This window comes from Canis lupus, chromosome X (genome assembly GCF_048164855.1).
Source record: "Canis lupus baileyi chromosome X, mCanLup2.hap1, whole genome shotgun sequence".
NCBI lineage: Eukaryota > Metazoa > Chordata > Mammalia > Carnivora > Canidae > Canis > Canis lupus.
Genome location: NC_132876.1, coordinates 86,189,005 through 86,214,876, shown reverse-complemented (window position 1 = coordinate 86,214,876; position 25,872 = coordinate 86,189,005). Strand labels below are relative to the sequence as shown.

Sequence of the window (25,872 nt, the reverse complement as noted above, 5' to 3'; positions counted from 1 at the left end):
ATGCTGTGGGGATCCCTGGGTGGTGCAGCGGTTTGGCGCCTGCCTTTGGCCCAGGGCGCGATCCTGGAGACTCGGGATCGAATCCCACATCGGGCTCCCGGTGCATGGAGCCTGCTTCTCCCTCTGCCTATGTCTCTGCCTCTCTCTCTCTCTATCATAAATAAATAAAAATAAAAATAAATAAATTCATGCTGTGAATACTTGGTCTTCAAATGCAACTTAATGAAACATTCAGTGTATCTAATACCACATTTGAAAAAGAAGGGTTAAAAAAAATAAAAAAAAAGAAAAAGAAGGGTTGTGTTCCAAAACAGCATTTTATTCCCTTTATAAAATATATATCATATTCATCTTGAATTTGTTATTAGTGTAAATATCTGTCTTAATTTTGATGTGAAAACAAATCGTACACTACTAGATTTAAAGAACTTGGGAAAGAAGTCATCCTCTATTCTGACCATTTGTGTACACAGATTAGACACATACTAGTACTGGTGTTTTAAAGTTTCTAGTTAATTGCATACCTGTACTTTCATAAAGTATGATAGAAATGAGTTGGGAGACTAGGTAGGACTCTTATAGGAAAAAAGATGAGCAAGATCCATGGGATATTTGGGTTTTCAGTGGATAGATGGATGAGAAGTAATATATTCTATAGATTTTTTAAAAAAATAAATGTTTTTAAAGATTTTTATTTATTTGAGAGAACACAAGTTGGCAGGGGGCGGGGGCGAAGGAAAGGGAGAAGCAGACTCTGCTGGATAGGGAGCCCGACTTGAGGCTCAATCTCAGCACCCTGGGATAATGACCTGAGCTCAAGGCATGCACTTAACTGACTGAGCCACCCAGGCCACTCCAGTTCTATAGATCTTAAGGAGTTAATTTATTAACTGATTTATTGTGGGAATAGATTATTTATTTATTTATTGGCCTAATTCATTTTTTTGTTAACTAAAGTAGGCAATAAAGAAAGTAGAAGGTTTTGGGATTGGGAGGTGGAAAGATCTGAGTAGTGATGAGTCCTTTGGGAGTATATTGAGTTGGAGGTACCTGAAGAGTATCAAATGTTGGATATAGACAGAAGTGTGGAGCCATAAAGAGGCATTGTGAGACAAAGATTTTGAACATCTTTAGTATACAGTGTCTTTTGTTTTACTTTTTTTGTTAAGGATATTTTTGGGAGACACCAGGTTGGAAACTGTTAGTTACTTGTGTGGAGTGGAGTTTCTCCTTAAATGTTGTAATAACCTTGTATTACAGAGAATCAGAAAAACTTGAGTTTGAGGGCTTTGAAAGAACCTCAATCAGATCAGCTTACCCAGCAGTGTGACTCCTAAGCCCTATCAGAACCTTCCACTTTCAGTTCTGTATCTCATTTTCAAAGAGCAAATCCTTGAAGTACCATCATATCCCAGGACATTTCCCTAGACTCATTCATTTATCATCGACTATTAGGTTTAGGAATGAAGTTGTTGGTTTTAATTAATACTTCTAGAATTGTGGCTATCTTTAACAATGAAAAAGAAAAAAAAATCACTTGACTTGCAAGAGTACATGACATTCCTTCCCATTTCTCACTTAAAATGGTCCATTGAAACTCTTTCATAAGGGCTGGGTGAAAATAACAAGTTGTTTCCTCAGACTGAATGAAGTACCTCTTTTCTTTTTTCTCATCTACATCTTTTGGATTCTGTTATGGAATTCTCTTTTAAGCTTCTAATAGAACATTAATTTAAGTGAGCCATGTATTCACTTGTAGATGCTTAGCCATAGCAGAATTCCTGGTGTTGCCAACATTTCATTCTTAAAAGGCTGTGTCTATGCTAATTGAATAGAGACAATAGTATCGACTACACACATCTTGTCTACATTGTCTGAAGTAAAGTTTGGGGGCAAGTACACAGTTTAAAAACTTAAAAATAGTGGCGTTTAACCCTGATTGTGCATTGGGATAACTTGTAGAAGCTTTTTTTCTGGTTTACAGGGTGTCAGCCCCAACCTTCCAAGTCAGAATATCTAAGGTTGGATCTAGAATCCAAACATTGCTCCAGATTTTAAAAACTTAAGCACACATAATTTGTTAATTACCCCTCTCCCCCCCCCCCCCCCAAAAAAAAAGAGTTGTATCATTCCTTGTATTGAGGATTGGGAATATAGTTGAAGGGTTCTCCAATTGAAAAGATTTGTGATACAGACTATACAGGTAGAAGTAAAACAATTTAAAGAGAAATAAAGTTTTGAAACCTGAGTTTTACATGTTAATTACATGAATATAGATTCTCCCCCTCCAGACAGAAATCAAGTTCCTTGGTCTATATAAAGGAAAATGCTATCAAGTTATTTTGAAATATGGAACAAGTCAAAAGCTTTTAAAACAAAAAGTGACTTTAGTAATAAAGATGTCAACAGAAATTGTTATGAATAGATCCTTTTTGTTAAATTGGACCAGAAGTGCTCTATAAAAAGAAAATCACCATAACATTAAAAAAACATGTTAGGTAAATCTTGCTTGGAAATTAATTTTCTGTAGAATGCTTTCTGCCTTGAGGTTTGTATGTAGTCTTTGAACTGCAGAAGCCTCTACCATGTAGTAACTATTTCACATTGCAATAGTCAGTTCCCATACTACAGTATTTTCATGTGAGGTGCAGATGTTTCCTAGCTGCTTCTGTTGGTTGCAGGGATGGGTGCTGGATATTATACCATGGTATTTTCAGATCTTGGGGCTGATTATTGTAATTGATAGTCACTTCTGCTGACTTATATGTTAATAGAAACATCTATTTTGCATCTGGTTTAGATACGCGAAATAAAACTCTGAGGTCATTCGACCCCACCCCAGTCCCTCATCGCTCTTCAGTTTACTGGAAATTGTACCGTTGTTTTTCTTTATATGAGGTAGTTTTATATAGTTTCTTATATTTATCAATTATTCTGTAAGTTCCTTTATTCTCACATGCGTGTTTTTGACTACGTACTCTGTTGCCAAGTAATTTTTCTGTATTGTTACTGTTTGGAAATGTTCAGTATTTCACGATGACTTTTTTTTTTTTTTAAGATTTTATTTATTTATTCATGAGAGACAGAGAAAGAGAGAGAGAGAGAGAGAGAGAGAGAGAGAGAGGCAGAAACACAGGCAGAGGGAGAAGCAGGCTCCATGCAGGGAGCCTGACATGTACTCGATCCTGGGTCTCCAGGATCCTGCCCCGGGCTGAAAGTGGCACTAAACCGCTGAGCCCCCCGGGCTGCCCGATGTTGTGGTTTTGAAATGATACATCACTGCCTTCATTGGTGCTTTTAAGATTGACTAATACTTACATAAAACTGTTCAGAATTGCTTCTGCCAGGTTTCATTGCAGAACCTTGCATATTGATAGATGAAATACAGTCTAGACAATTCAAATTATACATCTCTCTGTTCTCTGTGAGATATCATGGTAATAGTAAAACTAAAATACCGCCATCTTGAAGACTTCCTCTTTGCAGGTCAGTTTGTATCCTTTCATGATTCAGTTAGAAAAGGTCTGTCTTCTCTCCGTATGCGGACAGAATAGGCTAGACTCAAATGTAGTATAATCTGAATGTGTGGCTACTGCTTCTATTTTTGTCCAGGGGAAGGCAATTGGTTATAATGCATGCTTTGCTTTCATGGTGCTCACTTTTTATTTTCTTTATTGAGGTACAGTTGACATACAATGTGTTATATTAGATCCAGGTATACAAGTACTCTTTAAAATAGTCTGGTTTCTTTTGCTGTGGTAGCAGATTCCAGGAATGTTTGAGTGTATATACGATCCGCTTAGTTCAAGGGAGAATAAAAACAGTTCTTTTTTGTTTTGTTTTGTTTTAATAAAAGCAGTTCTTAAAGTGTTCAGATGTTGGATGTTTTTTTCACTTAGCTGTGACAAACTTTCACTTTTGTTTTGTTGACCATTGTATTTCTAGTGCCTGCCTTGTCTTAAGGGCATTATAGATACTTGACAAATATTTGTTGAGTGGATTTAATATTTAAGGGTCATACTTTGTTAGTAGTTTGCCCATTCAGAATATTACAGCCCTTAAAATTTAAAGAGTACTGCAGATGTAGGCTAGCCTAATTATGCTTGCACATAACAGACATTTGTGAAGGAATATCATAGCTACTGTTTTCATACCAAACGATGCTTTCTAATCTATCTTAAAGTAAAACACTGGGTAGCTGACGTTAGTTTATTTTTGTTAATTGAGGGTTCTAGTCGACCAAGTGCAGTTTTGTTCATTCCACGTTGAAATATAGTCCTGAGGGCTTGCTAATGATTATTTTTCTTGATAAAGAAAGCTTTTTGAGTTTCTATCTAGAAGTTGTCATTATGCATATCAATTTTCAGTTTGTTCAGTAGTTATAAAAAAATACAACTATTTAGATACTTGGGTTGTGGATAAGAATGAGCTTATTGTGGTCAGTTTTTTAAACTGGATTTATACTTTGGCTGTTGATTACTTTTAGTGCTAAAATCTTGTAGGGACTCAGAAAATTTGAATATACATACATATATGGAAATATTTTTTTAGAAGAGTTCAAAGAGTTTTTTTTTTTTTTATCCTAAGAATTTTATACCAACTCTAGTACTTGTTTGTCTTTCTTAGGTTTAATGTTGATAAAGTAGATGTCAAATGTTACCTAGTATTCTGTTTTTTTTTTTTCTTTAATTTGTTAAAATATTTTTATTTATTTATTCATGTGAGATGCAGAGACATAGGCAGAGGGAGAAGCAGGCTCCATGCAGGGAGCCTGATGCGGAACTTGATCCTGGGACTCCAGGATCACTCCCTGGGCTAAAGGCAGGCACTAAACCGCTGAGCCACCCAGGCATCCCTATTATCTAGTGTTCTTCTTCTTCTTCTTTTTTTTTTTTTTTATCTAGTGTTCTTGATCGTGATTTATGTTCTTAGAAATTAGTGTTATTCATTGAATTTTAACATGTATTTTTGGACAGGCTGATATGTTATTTAAAGTGGATATTGTAAACTATTAGTGGTTTAATATTCCCTACACATATAATAAATAGTACATGCATTCCTAAAAAGATAATGATATTTCAAAGATGAAGTTGAGTACAGGCTATTTGATGCATTCTTGGTAGTATTTCAAATAGTTCTAAAGGCACCAAATACAATGATTATTGAAGAATCAGTAAGGGTAGATAGTTTTACCCTTTATTATCATAGTATTTTGTTTCTAAAGTTCATGTCTTATTTTGAGATAAGCAGTGGTATTCTGACATTAATACCATTGAACTTTTACTTTCAGCTTTTTAAATAATAAACTATTTAAACTCCTCTATAACTGGTACTATTTACTTGAAGACTTTCTGAAGCTTTTTTCATATAAACAAAATTATACATAAGATAACTTCATAAAGTTAATTCTCCATTCTCGGCTGTCTCAAGAAAGTAACCCAGCAACCCGTCTGTCATCAGCAGTAAATGTACAAAGTAATTCTCATTGGATGTCTAATATGTTTTATTTGTATAGCGTAGTTTTCATGAATTATGTCAGACTTAATGTACCTGAAAATTAGGACACATTTATATGACTGAATTTAGTACACTGATTTTTCTCATTCTCTTCTTGCAGCATTTTCAGTTAGCTTTGGTTGACTGCAATCCATGCACTTTGTCCAATGCTGAAAGTAAGTATTTTTAAGTAATGGTTTTCTACATGTATTCAGATCACCTCATGGCAAATAATAATAGTAGTGATGATGATGATAGTAATAAAATCCTATGTAATTTTTCTTCTAGAATTGTTGAATCTAACTGTATTGGTTGCCATGGCTACTTGTACAGATGGAACATGTAAGACCAGTTATTGTGAACAGCCTATGTCTAAAATAGATACGTGAACTGGGTTGTTGAATTAAAATTGTCCACACTAATGAACAAAATTGATTATTTGTGCATTATATTGTAGATGACTTGAGAGATTAAAAACAGAGTTTGCCAGTCTTTTAGGAAAAATGAGTATACAAAGATTCTTATGTGATACCTCACTGATTCCTGGTCTGTGGTATTAAAATTATTGATAATTATGAATGCATCCTTTGATTTTTTTTTGTTCTGGTTTTACACATCATATATATAAAGTTTGAAGTGACATTTTTCAATTAATTAAAAAAGAATGTGTGTGAGAAACAGTTCTGATATAGTGGTTTACTTCAGTTATATTCTGCTTCTGTGTATGTTTCATTCCCAAAGCAGATTGGTTTGATTATGATAGGTTTATCAATAAGTGTATGTTGGCATATTTATTGGAAGTAGCCAAGAAAAGTTATAAGGATATTTATTGAGTTCAAGCTGGATTTCTTTAAAACTTTCTTTCTTGAAAAATAATATATAAAAAGTTGAATCATTCTTAAAATTTTAGATCAGAGGATTCTAGGTTTTAGGAAGTGTTTTGCTTTAAGTGACTCGTGTTCTAACCTTAGAGAATGGCATTAAGTGAAAAGCAGTGGCAGTGTTAAGAATGGCTAAGAAAATGATGGAATACATGAAAAGGCTGTAGAAATGAAGATGTAACTTGATAGTATGTGAATTATGACCTGGTGTGGATTAAATCATCATCTAAACCAGACCAATTATCTCATATTTTTTACGAGAGGCAATTTCCTGAGAAAACAAAATATTTCTGTTTTCATTTTTTCTTTTTTAAAGATTTTATTTATTTATTTGAGAGGGGGAGAGAGAGAAAGATGGAGAAGGAGCACGAGCAAGGGGAAGGGCAGAGGATGAAGCAGACTCTCTGCTGAGCAGGGAGCCAGATGGAGCTCCATCCCAGGCTCCTGGGATCATGACCTGAGCTGAAGGCAGAGGCTTAACCAACTGAGCTACCCAGGTGCCCGTCTATTTTCTTTAAATGAAACTGATCAGTATATTTGCAGAATAAATGATGGGAAGGTAAGAAGTGCAGCAATATTTTAGTTTATTTTTTCTTTTTAATATTTTATTTATTTATTCATGAGAGAGAGAGAGAGAGAGAGAGAGGCAGAGACACAGGCAGAAGGAGAAGCAGGCTCCATGCTGGGAACCTGACCTGGGACTCCATCCCGGGTCTCCAGAATCACGCCCTGGGCTGAAGGTGGCGCTAAACCGCTGAGCCACATGGGCTGCCCAATATTTTAGTTTCTAAGATGAGGTTAGATTAGAAAAAATTTAACTTACTGATATATTTATTGAATGTTAATTTATACTTTTTCCTTAATTATGCAAGAATAGGAAAACTGCTCCTTTTCATTAATTGATTTCATCTAGTACCTTAAAACTAACTCTCATAACGATATGTCAGTTTGAATGATAACTTCTGAGGGATGTTTCATAAATTTCAAACTGAATATTTTGGTAAATCTTCATTTTATTCTACTCCGTTGAAGTTAAATCTCAATTGTAGGTCATTGCTCTTGCTTGAGAGGAAAACACCTACATCTGTAGAATGAGCACCACTGGGCAGAAAACTTCCTGTTGAATGTGAAGAAGATGATTTGAACCATAATGAATACATCTTCAAGTTTACTATGTCTCTGTCTCTGTTCGTTGTTGAGAAAGGAAATAGGAGGGAGAGTGACCCATGTCCTGTTTTGCCTAGGACTGAAGAGTTTGCCTGGGCTCAGGACTTTCTGTGCTACAAAGCTGGTTACTGTGATGGAAGGGAACATGCTTTATTTAGAGAGATTAGGCCATTATAGTTCAGTTGATTTGGGTAGTTTATTTTAGGCTGTCTGCATGATTACATGATAACCACAGTAATGGCTGATGTCTCACAGAGCACTAACAAATGTAGACTGCCTACTTTGAGCCAGACATTATTACTATTTAAGTATCAGGCTTTTATTATCTTTGCAAAGCTTATTTCTCTCTGAATTTTTAACATCATTACCTATTTGTGTATGCCCCAGACCTTAACTATTCTTTGAAATCTTACATGTTACTTTGTGATACTACAAAGATCAGAAGATTATAGAAAGTAAAGTAAGCTTTATAAAAATGTCTGTATGAGATAATTCTCTTATGGCACAGTTCATTTATGCAATTAAAAAGTAAATAGATACACTTAGGGTTCTAGAACTTTTTAAAGACGGGTTAAAGTTTTGGTGTTTTAAAAAGTAGAATTGTGGTTATGTGAGATTTCATTATATGATGGCCCCTTGGGATAAAATTGTTTCCTCTAGATTTAATTAATTCTCTTAATTTTAAAAATAATGTTTAGTTTCTGAATAAAGTTTAATTTCAGAACCTTTTATAGTAATATTTGTTAAAAATTTCCACTTCTAAATAAAATTCCACTTCTAATTGAGATTTAGCCAAGGGGAGCTTTTTCTTAGATGATGACTTCTAAGAATTTCAATATGTGGTGGTTTTCACACTGTAAAAGACGGCACTGGATTTAATAATTCATTGGATAGGAAAGCCCTAGATGGAGAGCCTAGGGACCGAGCTTGGAGGAAGTTTGGGGTGGTAGTAGGATGCTAACTAGTTGCTGTTCTTTTCTTCCTTATCACCTTTATTAGAAAAGTAAAAAGATTGGGGGAAATAAGTGTAGATTTTCCATCTCTTTCTCATTCTCTTAACCTTAATCCAGTCTCCCTCCAGTGATGTAAGGTGAGATTTGGACTGGAATCTCAAGGGAGAGCTATGTTAGAGGAATCTCAAGGGAGGAGAGTGGAAAATGAGAAAAGCCCTCAACAGATGTAGGTAGAGGGGATATTTATGTATGTAGAACTTTTATTTTTATGTGTTTTCCATGAAAAGCTGATTTTCATCTTCTAAAGATATTTTTGTTTTGCCTCTGATTAGTTAACGTGTGATATTTAATGATTATTTATGGAGAGAGTACTTTACTTTCGATCTAAGAATGTTGGATTTTAAAGTTTATTATGTATTTTGTTTGTTTTGTTCTTTATGATTATTGAGCTTAGTTCTTCCCAGGTGCTGGTCTAGGGTATAGGTATCAAAAATCTCTTGCAGAACTGATTAAAAACGCAACTTTCCAGGCCATGCCCCAGGCTCACTGAATCAGAATCTCAGGAATGTGTATTTTTAACAGACCTCCTAGGTGAATCTTAAAGTTAGGGCAATCAGTGATACAGTTTGTTGTGTATCCCCTAGTGAATACTTGACAATAGCTGTGTGGACCTTGTTTTTAAAAATCTACATAAACATTTTTCATATAACTTTGAAAGACTCCCAGACTCCTTGAAATCCAGCTATGAAATCCAGGTAGATAGAACATTAAAAAAAGAAAGTTATCATTGAAGAATGAAAATTATAGTATTGAAGTAGCTAGGATCCAATTCTGATTTCTGGTTCATTGTTGCTTTTGAGTCATTCATACTTTGGTGATGCGCAATATCAGGGGAGCTACAAATAGAAGCTGATATATATTCTTACTTGATTTTCAAGACATATTTTTGTTAATCTTGGGAATATTTACTATTCTAGCCTTCTAAGTAGTTTTTGACCTTTTTTCCTTTAATAATTCTGAAGAACCAATAGAGAAATGCAACGACTAGTTTCCTCTATGTTTTATTACTAGCATCATCCTGCTTTATGACTTCTTTATAAATGTTATGAAATATGGTATAAGGAATTATAGGCTTTCTTTGGCTTTAATGTTTTTTTATCAAATGGTGGCTTTACTATATTTTATTGACTTGGAACTTGGTTTTTAAATACCATGTTTGAAATGCATAGATTATAAGAGTTTTCTCTATTTGCTTCATCTTGCAATTTTGAACTTTCTAAGGAATATAACTTACTATAGATTTTAATGTTAATAATTACACTGACAAAATTTGATAATGACCAACAATGAATACATGTGGCACATGTGGCATCTTAGGTTCATGTTCTTTAGTGTTTGTTGTATATTCTGTTTTATTAAAAATAAAAGTTGTGTCTCATTATCACTTAAATCTCTGTAGTGTAGACTGTGCTTATGTTTGACATTTTATATTCTTAATTTACCCCAAACATTACTATATTGGTATTGATTTTTATTTCCCATCATCTTTGCAGTTCAATTTCACATTGCCCACTTATATGAAACCCAGGTAAGTGTTTTAATTTACCTTACTTAAGCAAAAGTGATCACACCCATGTTATTGTAAGTGAAGTCAGACATACATATAATGTAATGGGATTCTGGGCATTATCTCTTTCATATATTTTATATTCATTAAATGTGTTCAAGATTTTGCTTAGTGAAACAGTACTTGCTGTATATGAAGAAGTTTCATTTAGTAGGTTTTGCCTCTAATCTTGAGCTATTTGCAGCCTTAAATGACTATATTTAAGATTTCTCTTATTCTTGATGTGGGATACCTAGTTTTTCTTTTTTTTTGCAAAGTATTCATAGATAGTTGTGATAATGCATTGTTTTTAGTTTGCTTTTTCTTCAGATTGAAATATCCCTTCCATATGTCACCATTTGAAAGGCATATTAAAGTCACCTCTTGATCTCATTACCAATCCTCTTAGGATTGCTATACTTAAAAAAACCTTTTCAGTTTAATTTTAGAACATTTTATTTCTATGCATGGCAGATTTTGCTTAGTTGTGTGATAAAAGTTGTGTGTGATTTACCACATAGACATTTACTCTTGGCAGTGGGATGGAAAATCAGTTATAAGTTGGTATGAAAGCAAAATATTAAATAATCCAAAGTTTACACAAAATATTTTATAACTTTTTTTGGGGGGGAAGCACTGTTATGTTTGTACATCTATTTTGTAAGGTCCGTTTAGTTTCAGGGCCAACACGAGGGTGTTTAAGAAAAATTAACATCAGGGCAGCCCGGGTGGCCCAGCGGTTGAGCACCTGCCTTCGGCCCAGGGCGCGATCCTGGAGACCCGGAATCGAGTCCCACGTGGGGCTCCCTGCACGGAGCCTGCTTCTCCCTCTGCCTGTGTCTCTGCCTCTCTCTCTCTCTCTCTCTCTCTCTCTCTCTCTCTCTCTCATAAACAAACAAACAAACAAACAAACTAAAAATTAACATCAGATTTCTGGACACTTCCATCTGCTGTACCCCCACCACACACACACACACAACACACACACTTTTGCATGCATGCCCACTGAATAAGAATTTATGCACACTCAGGTTTGGTACCCTACTAATGTTGGAATTTTATCCACCTTGAGAAGCTGCATGTGAAAATTACATCATCTTGTAGATCAGTCTTGCTAGTGGTAATCCCAGCCTCCTGTCAACTACTGATTTTTGCCAAATCAGCAAAGGCCCCAGGGTGAAAGCCTCTACAGAAATCCACTCCCTCTCCAAAGTTGTTCCTTCCTTGGAGTTTGGAGTCTTAACTCTTTCTGTTCTCATTATGTCAGAGTTCTCTGCTGCCTTCAAAACAAGAATTGTTTTTTTCCCTAAAATTTTCTAGTTCTTAGATTACTGGTCTGTTACTAGCTGAAGCAGAAATTTTCTGACTTTTATTTATTTTAGTTTTTTGAGGGGGTAGTGAGGGAGAGAGAATCTATCAGCGTGGAGCCTGACAGAGGGTTTGATCTCACAACCCTGAGATCATGACCTGGGTCAAAACCAAGAAATGAGTGCTTAACTGACTGAGCCACCCAGGCGCCCCATTCTCACCTTTATTTTTTTATTTTTTAAATTTATAAATAAATAAAAAGAGAGAGGCAGAGACATAGGCAGAGAGAGAAGCAGGCTCCATGCCGGGAGCCCGATGTGGGACCCGATCCCAGCACTCCCAAGATCATGCCCTGGGCCGAACACAGATGCTCAACCGCCACCCAGGCATCCCCTCTCACCTTTATTTTTATTTTACTTTATTTTATTTTACCTTTTTTTTTTCACCTTTATTTTTATTTTTTTATTTTTTTTTTTAAATTTTTTTTTTTAAATTTATTTATGATAGTCACAGAGAGAGAGAGAGAGGCAGAGACACAGGCAGAGGGAGAAGCAGGCTCCATGCACCGGGAGCCCGATGTGGGATTCGATCCCGGGTCTCCAGGATTGCGCCCTGGGCCAAAGGCAGGCGCCAAACCGCTGCGCCACCCAGGGATCCCTCACCTTTATTTTTAATGAGAGTTTTTGCTGGTGGTGAATTCTAATTTATCTTATTTGACCACTTTGTAATTTACATTCCATTTTATTCTGCCTTTCATTGTTTCTGATGAGAAGTTGTTGGTGTTAATCTTTTAATCTTGTGAAGGTATTGTGGGGACAGGGCCCTCCCTTCATTGTTTCTTTCATTTGATAAATTTTAGTTCCCATTAAGATTAAAACAAAACAAGAACAGAATTCATGGCAAGCAGAGTATTATTATTAGATGTATAATTTTTAGATGGCAAAAGATGACACTAAACCTATGTAAAGATAGAAAAAAATCTCTATTCCAGTACTTAATAACAAGGGTTTTCATTTTCAGGTGAAAATTTAAGACGAGCAAAAGTGCCTCCCTCCACCCCTACCTAGCTATAGAAAGTTACTTTTTTTATAGTTCAGCTGATTTATATGAATATTTATGAATATGGAATTTTAAAATGTAAATTTAAATAGTCATATGTAGTTAGTGGCTACTGCTTGCTGGATAACCAAAGTTTCTTTAGGAAGTCTTCATGCTAATAAATGTAGAACTAATATAGTATTACCATACAAACCCCGAGGGCCCTGTCCCCGAATTGCCTTCATAGGATTAAACAAAATCATAATTAAGACAGCAAAGTGAGAGAAATACTATTTTAACAAGAGTGGTTGAGGAAGGCCTCTCTGAGCAAGAGCTATTTGGGCTGAGTCCTGAATGGAGAGAAGAGGCCAGGGATAAAATCATTTTTGGGGCTGACAGAGTATGTGTGTGTTGCTGGGTCATTCTAATAAAGAGATGCTACTGACTACCATGGCTTTATGGCACGGAGTTTGTTTTGGAAAGACAAAAAGAAAAAAAAAAGAGGCCTATGTAGAGATGGAGGTGTAGGGGTTGTTGTTGTTATTGTTGTTTCTTTGAAGTTTTTTTTTTTGTTGTTAAATTTAACATAAATCTGAGTTGGAGTTATTTTATTTTTCAGCATTATCGAGGTGTAATTGACAAAATTGTAAGATAAACTTCACAATGTGATGATTTGATACACATATACATCGTGAAAGGATTTTTTGCATCGAGTTAATTAACATACCCATCACTTCACATAATCCCCCCTGCAAGATTCTACATATACATGATGCTATAGAGTATTTGCCTTTCTCTGTCTGGCTTATTTCACTTAGCATAATGCCCTCCGTGTTCATCCATGTTGTTGCAAATGACAAGATTTCCTTCTTCTTTAAGGCTGAAATACTATTCCATTGTATTTATATACCACATTTTCTTGATCCTTTTTTTTTTTTTTAATAGATTTTATTTATTTACTCATGAGAGACACAGAGAGAGAGAGGCAGAGATACAGGCAGAGGGAGAAGCAGGCTTCATGCAGGGAGCCCGAGGTGGGACTCGATCCTGGGTCTTCAGGATCATGCCCTGGGCTGAAGGCGGTGCTAAACCGCTGAGCCACCTGGGCTGCCCTGTCTTTTTTTTTTTTTAAGATTTTATTCATTTATTTGACAGAGCATAACTGGTTGGGGGGCGGGGTGGAGAGCAGAGGGAAGAGGGAGAGGGAAAAGCAGGCAGACTCCCAGCTGAGCAGGAAGCCTGACTTGGGGCTCCATCCCAGGACCCTGAGATCATGACCTGAAGAGAAGGCAGACCCTTAACCAACTGAGCATCCCAGGTGCCCCTTTCTTTTGATCTATTTTTAGATAGATACTTAAATGTTTTTACCATACCTTGGCTTATTGTCAGTAGCACTACATTGAACATACCTCTTTGAGATAATGGTTTTGTTTCCTTTGAAGATATACCCACAAGTGGGATTGTTGGATGATCCGATAGTTTTATTTAAGTATGGATAATTTTAATGGGATGTCATCTCCCACACACCTATTCTTACTAGATTTAAAGATTAGATTCTCAGGTTTCTATGTATATTGTCATACCATCTCTAAATAAAGATAATTTTATTCCTCTATATAATGTCATAGGTCCTAGTAAATAATATATTAAGAATTATTCGTGGAAAGTTTTATCAGTCATATTTTTATGTTTTTATTTAAATTCTAGTTAGTCATCATACAGTGTAATATTATTTCAAGTATACAATATAGTGATCAACATTTCCATTCATCACCTGGTGCCCATCACAATAAGTGCTCTCCTTAATCCCCATCACCTATTTAACTCCATCCCCACACCTTCCTTCTGGTAGCCATCAGTTTGTTCTCTATAGTTAGGTATGTTTCTTGGTTTGCCTCTCTTTTTTTACCCTATGGTCTTCTATTTTGTGTCTTAAATTCCACATATGAGTGAAATTCATATGGTGTCTTTTTCTCACTGACTTATTTTGCTTAGCATAATACTCTCTGGCTCCATCCACATCATTGGAAATGACAAAATTTCATTCTCTTTTATGGCTGGATAATATTCCATAGTGTGTGTATATATATCTGTAGATATCTAGATATCTACACACCACATTTTCTTCATTCATCATTCAGTGCACACTTGGGCTGTTTCCATAATTTGTCTGTTGTAGATAATGTTGCTGTAAACTTAGGGGTGCCTGTAGCCCTTTGAATTAGAATTCTTTGGGTAAATAAATACCTAGTAGTGCAATTACTAGATCGTAATTGAGGAACCTCCATACTGTATTCCACACTGTCTACACCAGTTTGCATTTCCACCACCAGTATAAGAGAGTTCCCATTTAACCACATCCTCACCAACATCTGTTGTTTCTCATGTTGATTTTAGCCATTCTGACAGATTTGAGGTGATATTGTAGTTTTGATTTGCATTTCCCTGATGATGAGTGATATTGAGCATCTTTTCATGTGTCTGTTGGCTACTTGTGTGTCTTGAAAACATGTCTATTCATGTCTTCTGCCATTTTTTAATTGGATTATTTGTGTTTGGCATGGTTATTATATAAGTTCATTGTATATTTTGGATACTAACCTTTTATCATTTGCAAATACCTTCTCCCATTCCATAGGTCGCTTTTAGTTTTGATGATTGTTTCCTTTGCTCTGCAGAGCTTTTTATTTTGATATTGTTCCAATAGTTTATTTTTGCCTTTGTTTCCCTTGCCTTAGGAGACCTATCTAGAAAAAAGTTGCTATGGCTGATGTCAAAGAAATTACTGCCTTTGCTTTCTTCAATGACTTTTATGGTGTCAGATCTCACATTTAGTTTAAGTCTTTAATCCATTTTTAGTTTATTTTTGTGTATAGTGAAAGAGAATTGTCCAGGTTTGTTCTTTTGCATGTTGTTATTCAGTTTTCCCAGTACCATTTGTTGAAGAGATGTCTTTTTCCCATTGTATAGTCTTCCTTGCTTTGTTGAAGATTAATTGGCCATATAAATATAAACTGCAGGTTCATTTCTGGGTTTTCTGTTCTGTTGATTTGTGTGTCTGTTTTTGTGCTAGTACCTTAGTGTTTTGGTTACTGCAGCTTTGTATTGTAACTTGAGGTCTGTAATTGTGATGCCTTCAGCTTTTCTTTTTCAGGGGGATTTGGCTATTCGGGATCTATACAAAATTTTACGATTGTTCTAGCTCTGTGAAGAATGCTGTTGGTATTTTGATAGGGATTGCATTACATATGTAGATTGCTTTGGAATAGTATAGGCATTTTAACAATTTTTGTTCTTCCAATATATTAGCATGGAATGTCTTTCTATTTCTTTTTGTCATCTTCAATTACTTTCATTAGTGTTTTCTAGTTTTCAGAATATGGGTCTTTTGCCTCTGTTTAGATTTATTCCTGGGTATCTTGTTTCTAGTACAATCATAAATGGGATTGATTCCTTCATTTCCTTTCTGCTGCTTCATTTGGGTGTATAAAAATGCAACAGATTTCTATACATTGATTTTTGTGTCCTACAACTTTACTGAATTTGTGTTTATCAGTTCTAGCAGATTTTTGATAGATTTCTTTTGGGTTTTCTGTATATTGTATCAGGTCACCTGCAAATAGTGAAAGTTTGACTTCTTCCATGCTGATTTGGATGCCTTTTCGTTCTTTTTGTTATCTGATTGCTGTGACTAAGACTTCCAGTACTATTTTGAATAAACTTGGTGAGAGTGGACATTCCTCCCTGTCTCGTTTCTGATCGTAGAAGTAAAGCTCTCAGTTTTTCCCCATGTAGGATGATGGAAAATGTGGGCTTTTCATATATATGGCTTTTATTATGTTGAGGTCTTCCCTCTAAACTTGCTTTTTTGAGGGTTTTTATCTTGAATGGATGTTATACTTTATCAAATGCTTTTTCTTCATCTTTTGAAGCAATCCTGTGGTTCTTATATTAAGCTGATGGATTCGCAAATACTGAACCACCCTTGCAACGCAGGAATAAATCCCACTTGATCACGTGAATGATATTTTTTTAATGTATTGTTGTATTTGGTTTGCTAGTACTCTGTTGAGGATTTTTGCATCTATGTTCATCAGAGATATTAGCCTGAATTTCTCTTTTTGTGTGTGTCTTTATCTGGTTTTGGTATCTGGGTAATGCTGGCCTCATATAGAATGAATGTGGAGGGGATCCCTGGGTGGCTTAGTGCTTAGTGGTTGGGCGCCTGCCTTCGGCCCAGGGCGTGATTCTGGGGTCCCGGGATGGAGTCCTGCATTGGGCCCTGCATGGAGCCTGCTTCTCCCTCTGCCTGTGTCTCTGCCCACCCCCCCCACCCCACCCCCGTGTGTCTCTTATGAGTAAATAAAATTTACATAAAAAATGAATGTGGAAGTTATCCTTCTTTTTCTATTTTTTGGAATTATTTGAGGAGAATAGGTATTCACTCTTTAAATGTTTTGTAGAATTCACTTGTGAAGCCATCTGGTCCTAACTTTGTTGGGCGTTTTTTGATCACTGCTTCTATTTCTTTGCTGGATATTCATCTGTTCCATTTTTCTAATTCTTCCTGTTTTAGTTTTGGTAATTTATACATTTTCAGGAATTTCTGCATTTCTTCTAGGTTGTCCACTTTGTTGGCAGATAGCTTTTCATAATAATAATAATCTTAAAATTTATTTCTGTGGTGTTATTATTTCTCCTGTCTCATTTGTGATTTTATTTGGATCCTTTCTCTTTTCTTCCGATTAAGTCTGGCTAGAGGTTTACCAATTTTTAAATTTTTTTTGCAAGAACCAGCTCCTGGTTTCATTGATCTCTATTTTTTTTTTTTCATTTTGGTATCATTTGTTTCTGTTCTAATCTGTATTATTTCCTTCTGTCTGCTGGCCTTTAGGCTTCATTTATTGTTATTTTTGTGGTTCCTTTAGGTGTAAGGTTAGGTTGTTTATTTGAGATTTTTCTTGCTTCTTGAGGTACATCTGTGTTGCCATATACTTCCCTCTTAGAACCACTTTTGCTGCATCCCAAAGATTTTGGACTATTGTGCTTTTATTTTCATTTGCTTCCATAGTATTTATTTCTTTGATTTCCTGGTTGACCCATTCATTACTTGGTATCATGTTATTTAACCTCCATATTTGGTGGTTTTTGGAGATTTTTTCCTGTGGTTGACTTCTAGTTTCATAGTGTTATGGTCAGGAAAGGGCATGGTATGATTTTGATCTTGAATTTGTTGAGTCCTGTTTTGCAGCCTACTCTGTGATCTATTCTGGAAAATGTCCCATGTGCACTTGAAAAGAATGTGTATTCTGCTGTTTTACGGTGGAAGGTTTGGAATATATCCATTATAACCATCTTGTCCAGTGTGTCATTCAAAGCCATCTTTACTTACTGGTTTCTGTTCATTGATGAAAGTGGGGTTTTAAAGTCCCCTACTATTATTGTATTATTATGGATTAGTTCCTTTATGTTTTTTTTTATTGTGTTAAGCATTTGGGTGCTCCCGTGTTGGGTGCATAAATATTTACAGTTGTTGATTCTTCTTTTTAGATTGTTGCCTTTATTATTATAAAGTGTCTGTCTATCTTTGCCTTTTATTACATTATTTGTTTTAAGGTCTGATTTGCATGAAATAAGTATTGCTACTCAAGCTTTCTTTTGACAGCCATTTGCCTGAAAATGTTTTTCCATCCCCTCACTTCCCAGTCTGTATGTGTCTTTAGATCTAAAATGAGTCTCTTATAGGCAGCATATAGACAGATCTTATTTTTTAAATCCATTTTGTCATCCTTTGTCTTGATTGGACCATTTATTGTATTTTTGTTCAAAAATTATTATTGATAGATACATATTTATTGCCATTTTATTAATTGTTTTGTTGTCTTGAGATTTTCTCTGATCCTTTCTTACTGTTCTTTCTTTCAAGGTTTGCTGATATTCTTTAGCAACTTATTTAGATTTCTTTCTCTTTATTAGGTACATACCTATTACTATTTGGTGTTTTAAATTGTATATTTTTTAACTTAAATTCAATGAATTAGCATATAATGTATTCTGGTCACAGAGGTAGAGGTCAGTGATACATCAGTCTTATATAATATCCAGTGCTATTACATCACCCAGTTACTCCACCTCTCCACTCACCTCCCCTCCAGTGACCCTCATTTTGTTTCCTGTGATTAAGAGTCTCTTATGCTGTGCCTTCCTCTCTGTTTTCATTATTTTATTTTTCCTTCCCTTCCTCTATGATCCTCTGTTTTGTTTTTTAAATTCCACATGAGTTGAGATCATATGATAATTGTCTTTCTCTGATTGACTTATTTCGCTTAGCATAATATCCTCTAGTTTGATCCACATCATTACAAATGGCAAGATTTCATTTTTTGATGGCTGAGTAGTATTCCATTATATATAAATACTACATCTTCTTTATCCATTCATCTCTCAGTGTACATCTGGGCTGTTTCTATAGTTTGACTACTGTGGACATTATTGCTATAAGCCTTGGGATGCAGGTGCCCCTTTCAATCACTACATTTATATCATTAGGGTAAATACCCAGTTGTGCAGTTCCTACCTCTGTTTTCAACTTTTTGAGGAACCTCCATACTGTTTACACCAGCTTGCATTCCCACCAACAGTGTACAAGGGTTCCCCTTTCTCCACATCCTTGCGAACATCTATTGTTTTCTGACTTGTTAATTTTAACCAATCTGAGAGGTGTGAGGTGTTACCTCATTGTGGTTTTGATTTGTATTTGCCTGATGCCAAGTGATGTTGAGCATTTCTTCATGTGTCTATTGGCCATTTATTTATCGTCTTTGTTCATGTTTTTTTGCCCATTTCTTGGTTGGATTATTCTTTGGGTGTTGAGTTTGGTAAGTTGTTTATAGATTTTTGATATTAGCCCTTTATTTGATAAGACATTTGCAAATATCATCTCCCATTCTGTCAGTTTTCTTTTGGTTTTGTTGACTGTTTCCTTTGCTGTGCAAAAGCTTTTTATCTTGATCAACTCTTAATACTCCTTTTTGCCTTTGTTTTGGAGACCTCTCTAGTAAGAAGTTGCTGTGGCTGAGGTCACAATGGTTGCTGCCTGTGTTCTCTTCTAGGATTTTGATGGATTCTTGTCTCACATTTAGGTCTTTCAACTATTCTGAGTCTATATTTGTGTATAGTATGACAAAATGGTCCAATTTCATCCTTCTGCATGTGGCTGTCCAATTTTCCCAACAACATTTGTTGAAGAGACTTTTTTTTTTCCTTTGGATATTCTTACCTGCTTTGTCAAAGATTAGTTGACCATAGAGTTGAGAGTCCATTTCTGGGTTCTCTATTCAGCTCCATTTATCTATGTGTCTGCCAGTACCATACTGCCTTGATGATTACAGCTTTGAAATAGAGCTTGAAGTTGGAATTGTGATGCCACCCATTCTGGTTTTCTTTTTCAACATTCCTTTGGCTATTCGGGGTCTTTTCTGGTTCCATACAAATTTCCAGCTCCTTTAAGTATGAGGTTAGGTTGTATATTTGAGACCTTTCTTATTTCTTGAGAAAGGTTTGTATTCCTATGTACTGCCCTCTTAGGACCACCTTTACTGCATCCCAAAGGTTTTGAACAGTTGTGTTTTCATTTTCATTGGTTTCCATGAATTTTTAAAATTCTTCTTTAATTTCCATTCATAATTTAGTAGGATGCTCTTTAGCCTCCATGTATTTGAATTCTTTCCAAATTTCCTCTTGTGATTGAGTTCCAGTTTCAAAGCATTGTGGTCTGAAAATATGTAGGGAATGATTATAATCTAATCTTTTAGTATCAGTTGAGACCTGATTTGTGACCCAGTTTGTGATCTCTTCTGGAGAATGTTCCGTGTACACTCAAGAAGAATGTGTGTTCTGTTACTTTAGGATGTAATGTTTTGAATATATCCTTAAAGTCCATCTGGTCCTATGTGTCATTCAAAGCCCTTGTTTCCTTCTTGATCTTCTGCTTAGATGATCTGTCCATTGCATTGAGTGTAGTGTTAAAGTCCCCTACTATTGTTGTATTATTAATTGATATGTTTCTTTAATTTTGTTATTAATTGTCTTATATAATTGGCTGCTCTCATTTTAGGGGAATAGATATTTACAATTGTTAAATCTTCTTGTTGAATAGACCCTTTAATTATGATACAGTGACCTTCCTCATCTCTTCTTATAGCCTTTGGTGTAAAATCTCATTTGTCTGATACAAGGATTGCCAACCCAGCTCTGTTTTATGTCCATTAATATGATCAATGGTTTTCCACCCCCTTGCTTTCAATCTGGAGTTGTCTTTGGGTCTAATATGAGTCTCTTGTAGACTCCGTATGGGTGAGTCTTGCTTTTTTTATCCAATCTGAAACCCTGTGTCTTTTGATTGGGGCATTTAGCCCATTTACATTCAGAGTAACTATTAAAAGATGAATTTAGTGCCATTGTATTACTTGTAAAGTCACTGTTTCTATATATTGTCTCTGATCCTTTTTGTTTTATGTTACTTTTGGCCTCTCTCTATGCTTAAAAGATCTCTTTTAATATTTCTTGTAGGGCTGGTTTACTGATCACCATATCTTTTAGTTTCTCTTTGTCCTGGAAGCTTTTTTTCCTTCTAATTTGAGTGATATCCTAGTGAGATAAAGACATCCTAGTGAGATAAAGTATTCTTGGCTGCATGTTTTTCTCATTTAGTATCCTGAATATATGATGCCAGTCATTTCTGGTCTGCCAGGTGTCTGTGGATAGATCTGCTTCCAGTCTAATGTTTCTACCCTTGTAGGTTGCAGACCTCTTGTCCTGAGCTGCTTTCAGGATTTTCTCTTTGTCTCTGAGATTTGCAAGTTTCACTATTATATGCTGGGCTGTTGACCTGTTTTTACCGATTTTGAGAGGGGTTTTCTGTGCCTTCTGGGCTTAGATGACTGTTTCCTTCCCCACATTCGGGAAGTTCTCTACTATAATTTGCTCCAGTATACCTTTTGCCCCTGTCTTTCCTCTTCTTCTGGGGTCCCAGTTATTCTAATTTTGTTTCCCTTTATGATATCACTTCTCTTTCAAATTCTTACCTCATGATCTAGTAGTTGTTAATTTTTCTTTTTCTCAGCTTCTTTATTCTCTGTTTTTTTGTCTTCTGTATCACTAATTCTCTCTTCTGCCTCATTTATCCTGTTAGAGCCTCCATTTTTTTACTGCATCTCATTAATAGCCTTTTTTATTTCGACTCGATTTTAGTTCTTTTATTTCTCCAGAAAGTGATTCTCTAGTGTCTTCTTTGCTTTTTTTTCAAGCCCAGCTACTGGCTTTATAATTGTTAATCTGAACTCTAGTTCTGATATCTTTCTTACATCCATACTGATTAGGTTCTTGGAAGTCAGTACTGCCTCTTGTTCTCTTTTTTGATGTGAGCTTTTCCATATTGTCATTCTGTCCAGAGAATAGATGACTGATAGAACAAAATACTGAAATGGCAACAACCCCAGAGAAATAATCACTAATAAATCAGAAGAGATCTGAAAATAAAACAAAAAAAATTAAAGAAAAGAAGAGAATGTAATCAGACAGGTGAACAGAATAGAGAAATACACAGGATCCTGTGTGTATTTTGGTTGGTTTGTTAGAAGAAACTACATCCCAAAATTGTAAAGAAAGAAAAACGTGTGTATATGTGTATGTATACACACACATAGACGCAGAAATACATTGACAGGATAGAATGTAACCGTAAAGATGAAAATTTAAAAAGACTTTAATAAAACAACACAAACAAGACAAAAACACGTATTTATGATCATACAAGTGAAGAGAACAGAGCTGTACACTAGATTTTGGGTGTATTTTGGTCCGTTAGGAGAAACTGCATCCCAAAATTGTAAAGAAAACTTACATGTACAGAAAAATAAAACCAAATACAATGAAAGGATAGAATATAATTATAAAAATGAAAAAAAAGATTTTAAGAAAGAGTTGATAAGAAATTGAAAAAGGAAAGAGAAAACGAATTAAATTGGAAGACTAAAGAATCAAAGGAACAAACCCTTGGATTTTATATGCTATATTCCCCTAGCAGTGGCATTCTCCGTGATCAGTGAACTTTGTCTTGGCTGATGGTCTCGCTGATCTTCTGGGGGAGGTTCCTGTTGCATTGTCTTTGTCAGGTGTCTTTGTCCAAGGTGGAATTGCACTGCCCTTGCAGGGGGCCAGGCTAAGTAATCTGCTCCAGATTGCTCCATGTGGCTTTTGTTCCCTTGAAGGCTTTCAGCACAGTTTTAGAGGATGAGAGTGAAAATGGCAGCCTCCCAATCTCCACCAGCCTAGAGAGGAAAGCTCAGGATCTCAATCCTCAGCATGTCCTCAGGGAAAAGCAGTCAGTCCTTCTCTCCCTGGTCTCTGTCCCTACTATGTGCTCACCCAGCCTGTGACTAAGTGTTCCTATCTCAGGCATGCGACCATGTTTCTGGTCTCCAAACTCTGCAAGCTCCTGTGGCACACTGCTGCGCCTCTCCTCTCGGGGGAAGAAAGAGGGGCTCCCGGTTTTGTCATTTATTGGGCCCCTGCTCAGAAACAGTCATTCCAACTGTGCTTTGGTTTGAGGTTTTTGGCACCCTGAGCTGAGAGCCCACTCATGGGGCCTGCTGGTTGTAGCTTGCTTCCCTGCTCTGATTCCTGGGAGCTCTGCCACACTCAGGTACCCCCAGTCTTTCTGTGACCCCAGGGATCCTGAGACTGTACTTTTTCACCTAGGATTCCACCCCTACTTGCCCTCTAAGCACCTTTCAGGCAGGTTCCTCTGGCACTGGAACAGACTTCTAAAAGTTTTGATTTTGTGCTCCACTGCTATATCACTTTCCAGTGCTGCTGATGGAGGCTCCCTCCCCCTGCGGTTTATCATCACATATATTGCCTCAGATTCACTTCTCTGCACCTCCTACCTTGAAGAAAGTGGTTGCTTTTCTATTTGTAGAGTTGTAGCTATTCTTTTCTTACATCTCTGGTTGAGTTTGAGGGTGTTCAGAATGATTTAATAGCTATCTAGTTGAATTCCTAGGAAACTAGGTCTCCTACTCTTTTGCCATCTTGGACTCTCCTCAGCCTCGGTTATTGTTCTTTGATTTGTAGTTCCCAGTAGGTTTGTATATTACATCTTTTGCTTATAAGCAGTGTATATTAAGTTGATGGTTGTTTTGGGTTTTTTTGTTTTTTTTTTTTAATTTTTTTAAATTTATTTATGATAGTCACAGAGAGAGAGAGAGAGAGAGGCAGAGACATAGGCAGAGGGAGAAGCAGGCTCCATGCACGGGGAGCCCAATGTGGGATTCGATCCCAGGTCTCCAGGATTGCGCCCTGGGCCAAAGGCAGGCGCCAAACCGCTGCGCCACCCAGGGATCCCGTTGATGGTTGTTTGAACTCATTCTTTACTCCTGTCCTCCCCATATTTTAGGTATATGTTGACATTTTACATCCTTTTATTTTGTGTGTTCCTTGACTAATTTTTTTTAAGATTTTATTTATTCGAGAGAGAGAGAGAGGCAGAGACACAGGCAGAAGGAGAAGCAGGCTCCATGCAGGAAACCCGATGTGAGACTCCATCCTGGGCCTCCAGGACCCCGCCCTCGGCTGAAGGCAGCACTAAACTGCCGAACCACCCAGGGATCCCCTGGGTTTTCTATTATAAGTAATTATCTGGGATCCCTGGGTGGCGCAGCGGTTTGGCGCCTGCCTTTGGCCCAGGGCGCGGTCCTGGATATCCGGGATCGAATCCCACGTCAGGCTCCCGGTGCATGGAGCCTGCTTCTCCCTCTGCCTGTGTCTCTGCCTCTCTCTCTCTCACTGTGTGCCTATCATAAATAAATAAAAAAAAAAAAAAAAAAAAAAGTTAAAAAAAATATATAAGTAATTATCTTCTTTTCTCTTGCTACTTTTAAACAGTTTTCCTTATTACTAATAAGGAAAGTTTAATTACAATATTGCCAGTTTAATTATAATATTCTTTGGTATGGGTCTGCTTTTGTTGATTTTGATGAGACTTCTCTTTGCCTGCTGGATCTGGATATCTGTTTCCTTCCTCAGATTAGGGAAGTTTTCAACTATTATTTCTTAAGGTTTTTGCCCTCTTTCTCTCTCCTCTGGGATTCCTGTCATTCGAATGTTATTTATTACATTTGATGGAGTCACTGAATTCTCTATGTCTTCTCTCGTTTTGTATAGTAGTTCTCTCTTTTGCTCAGCTTCATTGCTTTTCTTTACTTTGTCTTCTCAGTCATTAATTCGTTTCTTTGATTCTTCCAGCCTGCGTTCACTGCACCAAGTGTTTCTAATCTTGTTTATTGTACTCTTCATCTCTGATTCTTTTGTAATTCTTATATTTCTGTGGTAAGGGTCTCATTGATGTCATCTTTTCTCAAGTTCAGTGAGTATCCTTATGATCATTGCTTTCAGTTCTCCATCAGTTCTGTTACTTATATCTGTTTTGCCTAGATCTCTGGCCGTGGCCTTGCCTTATTCTTTCATTTTGGATACATTCCTCTGTCTTCTCATTTTGTCTAAGTCTGTGCCTTCTTCTCTGTATTAGAAAATCCAGTTAATGTCTCCTGCGCCTGAAAGTAATGGCCTTATGAAGAAGAGGTCATGTAGTATCCAGAGCCTAGTGCTTCAGGGAATGTGTCCACTGTGTGTTGCATTCACTCTGCTGTTGTGTTCTGGCTGCTCTATCCTTCAGGCCAGTCGTCTGCAAAGGTTCTCTTTGCCTGTTTTGGGCAGTTTTGGTCCCTGGCCTGAATGTGGCAAGTTTTAACTTGTACTCTGGTCTGCTTGTGAAATGAGACCTGTCATCACCTCCACTGGAACTGAGGCCCTACAGAACTTTGTGGTTGGGACACGTGTGTATACAGGAGTTTGTGCTGGTCTTCTGGGGGAGGGGCCCATGGTGCTGGGACTGAGGTAAGCATGATTGAGAATGGGCAGTTCCACAGGAGTGTGTGGCGGGGTGGGGCTTAGTATAAGTAATTTAAGCAGGCAGTGTCCAAATTGCACTGGTTCCTGCTAATGGCTCTCTGCTTATGCTGAGTAGTGGGGGAGTGAAATGGTGCCAGCCAGCTGCTTTTTTTCCAGAGAGGTCTCTTTGTGAAGAGCAAATAATCTCCCACTGTGTGCCCCAGGCACTCTTCAGATCACTGTTTCCGTGCTGTCTGCCTCTGGGTTGTTTGCTGGTCTTCTCTCCAAGAGCAGCCTCAATACCTCTGGACACTTCTGGAACACACCAAGTCCATTGATAGTTCAAGCTTTGGGTTTAAGACCCTCTGGTTGCAACAACTCATGAAATTTAGACCCTCTCATTTTTGAAGCCAATGATGATAGGGAAATGTTCTAGTACATTACCCTGTGTGCTCCTCTTACTCTCTCACCC

At 36.6% G+C, this 25,872-nt stretch overlaps 1 protein-coding gene across 10 annotated transcripts in view; it reads left to right on the top strand.

Annotated features, from left to right (window-relative positions):
* The window catches only part of KDM6A (lysine demethylase 6A), a 213,688-nt gene that overhangs the window by 115,566 nt on the left and 72,250 nt on the right, over positions 1-25,872 (top strand). For all 10 annotated transcript variants that reach the window (XR_012026460.1, XM_072816714.1, XM_072816709.1 and 7 more), the window contains 2 exons: positions 5,618-5,672; positions 10,051-10,085. Coding sequence is in view for 9 of the 10 variants with exons in the window: in XM_072816714.1 (XP_072672815.1) it covers positions 5,618-5,672; positions 10,051-10,085 (90 nt within the window). In the remaining variant the exon portion in view is untranslated. The remainder of the gene's footprint in view (positions 1-5,617; positions 5,673-10,050; positions 10,086-25,872) is intronic.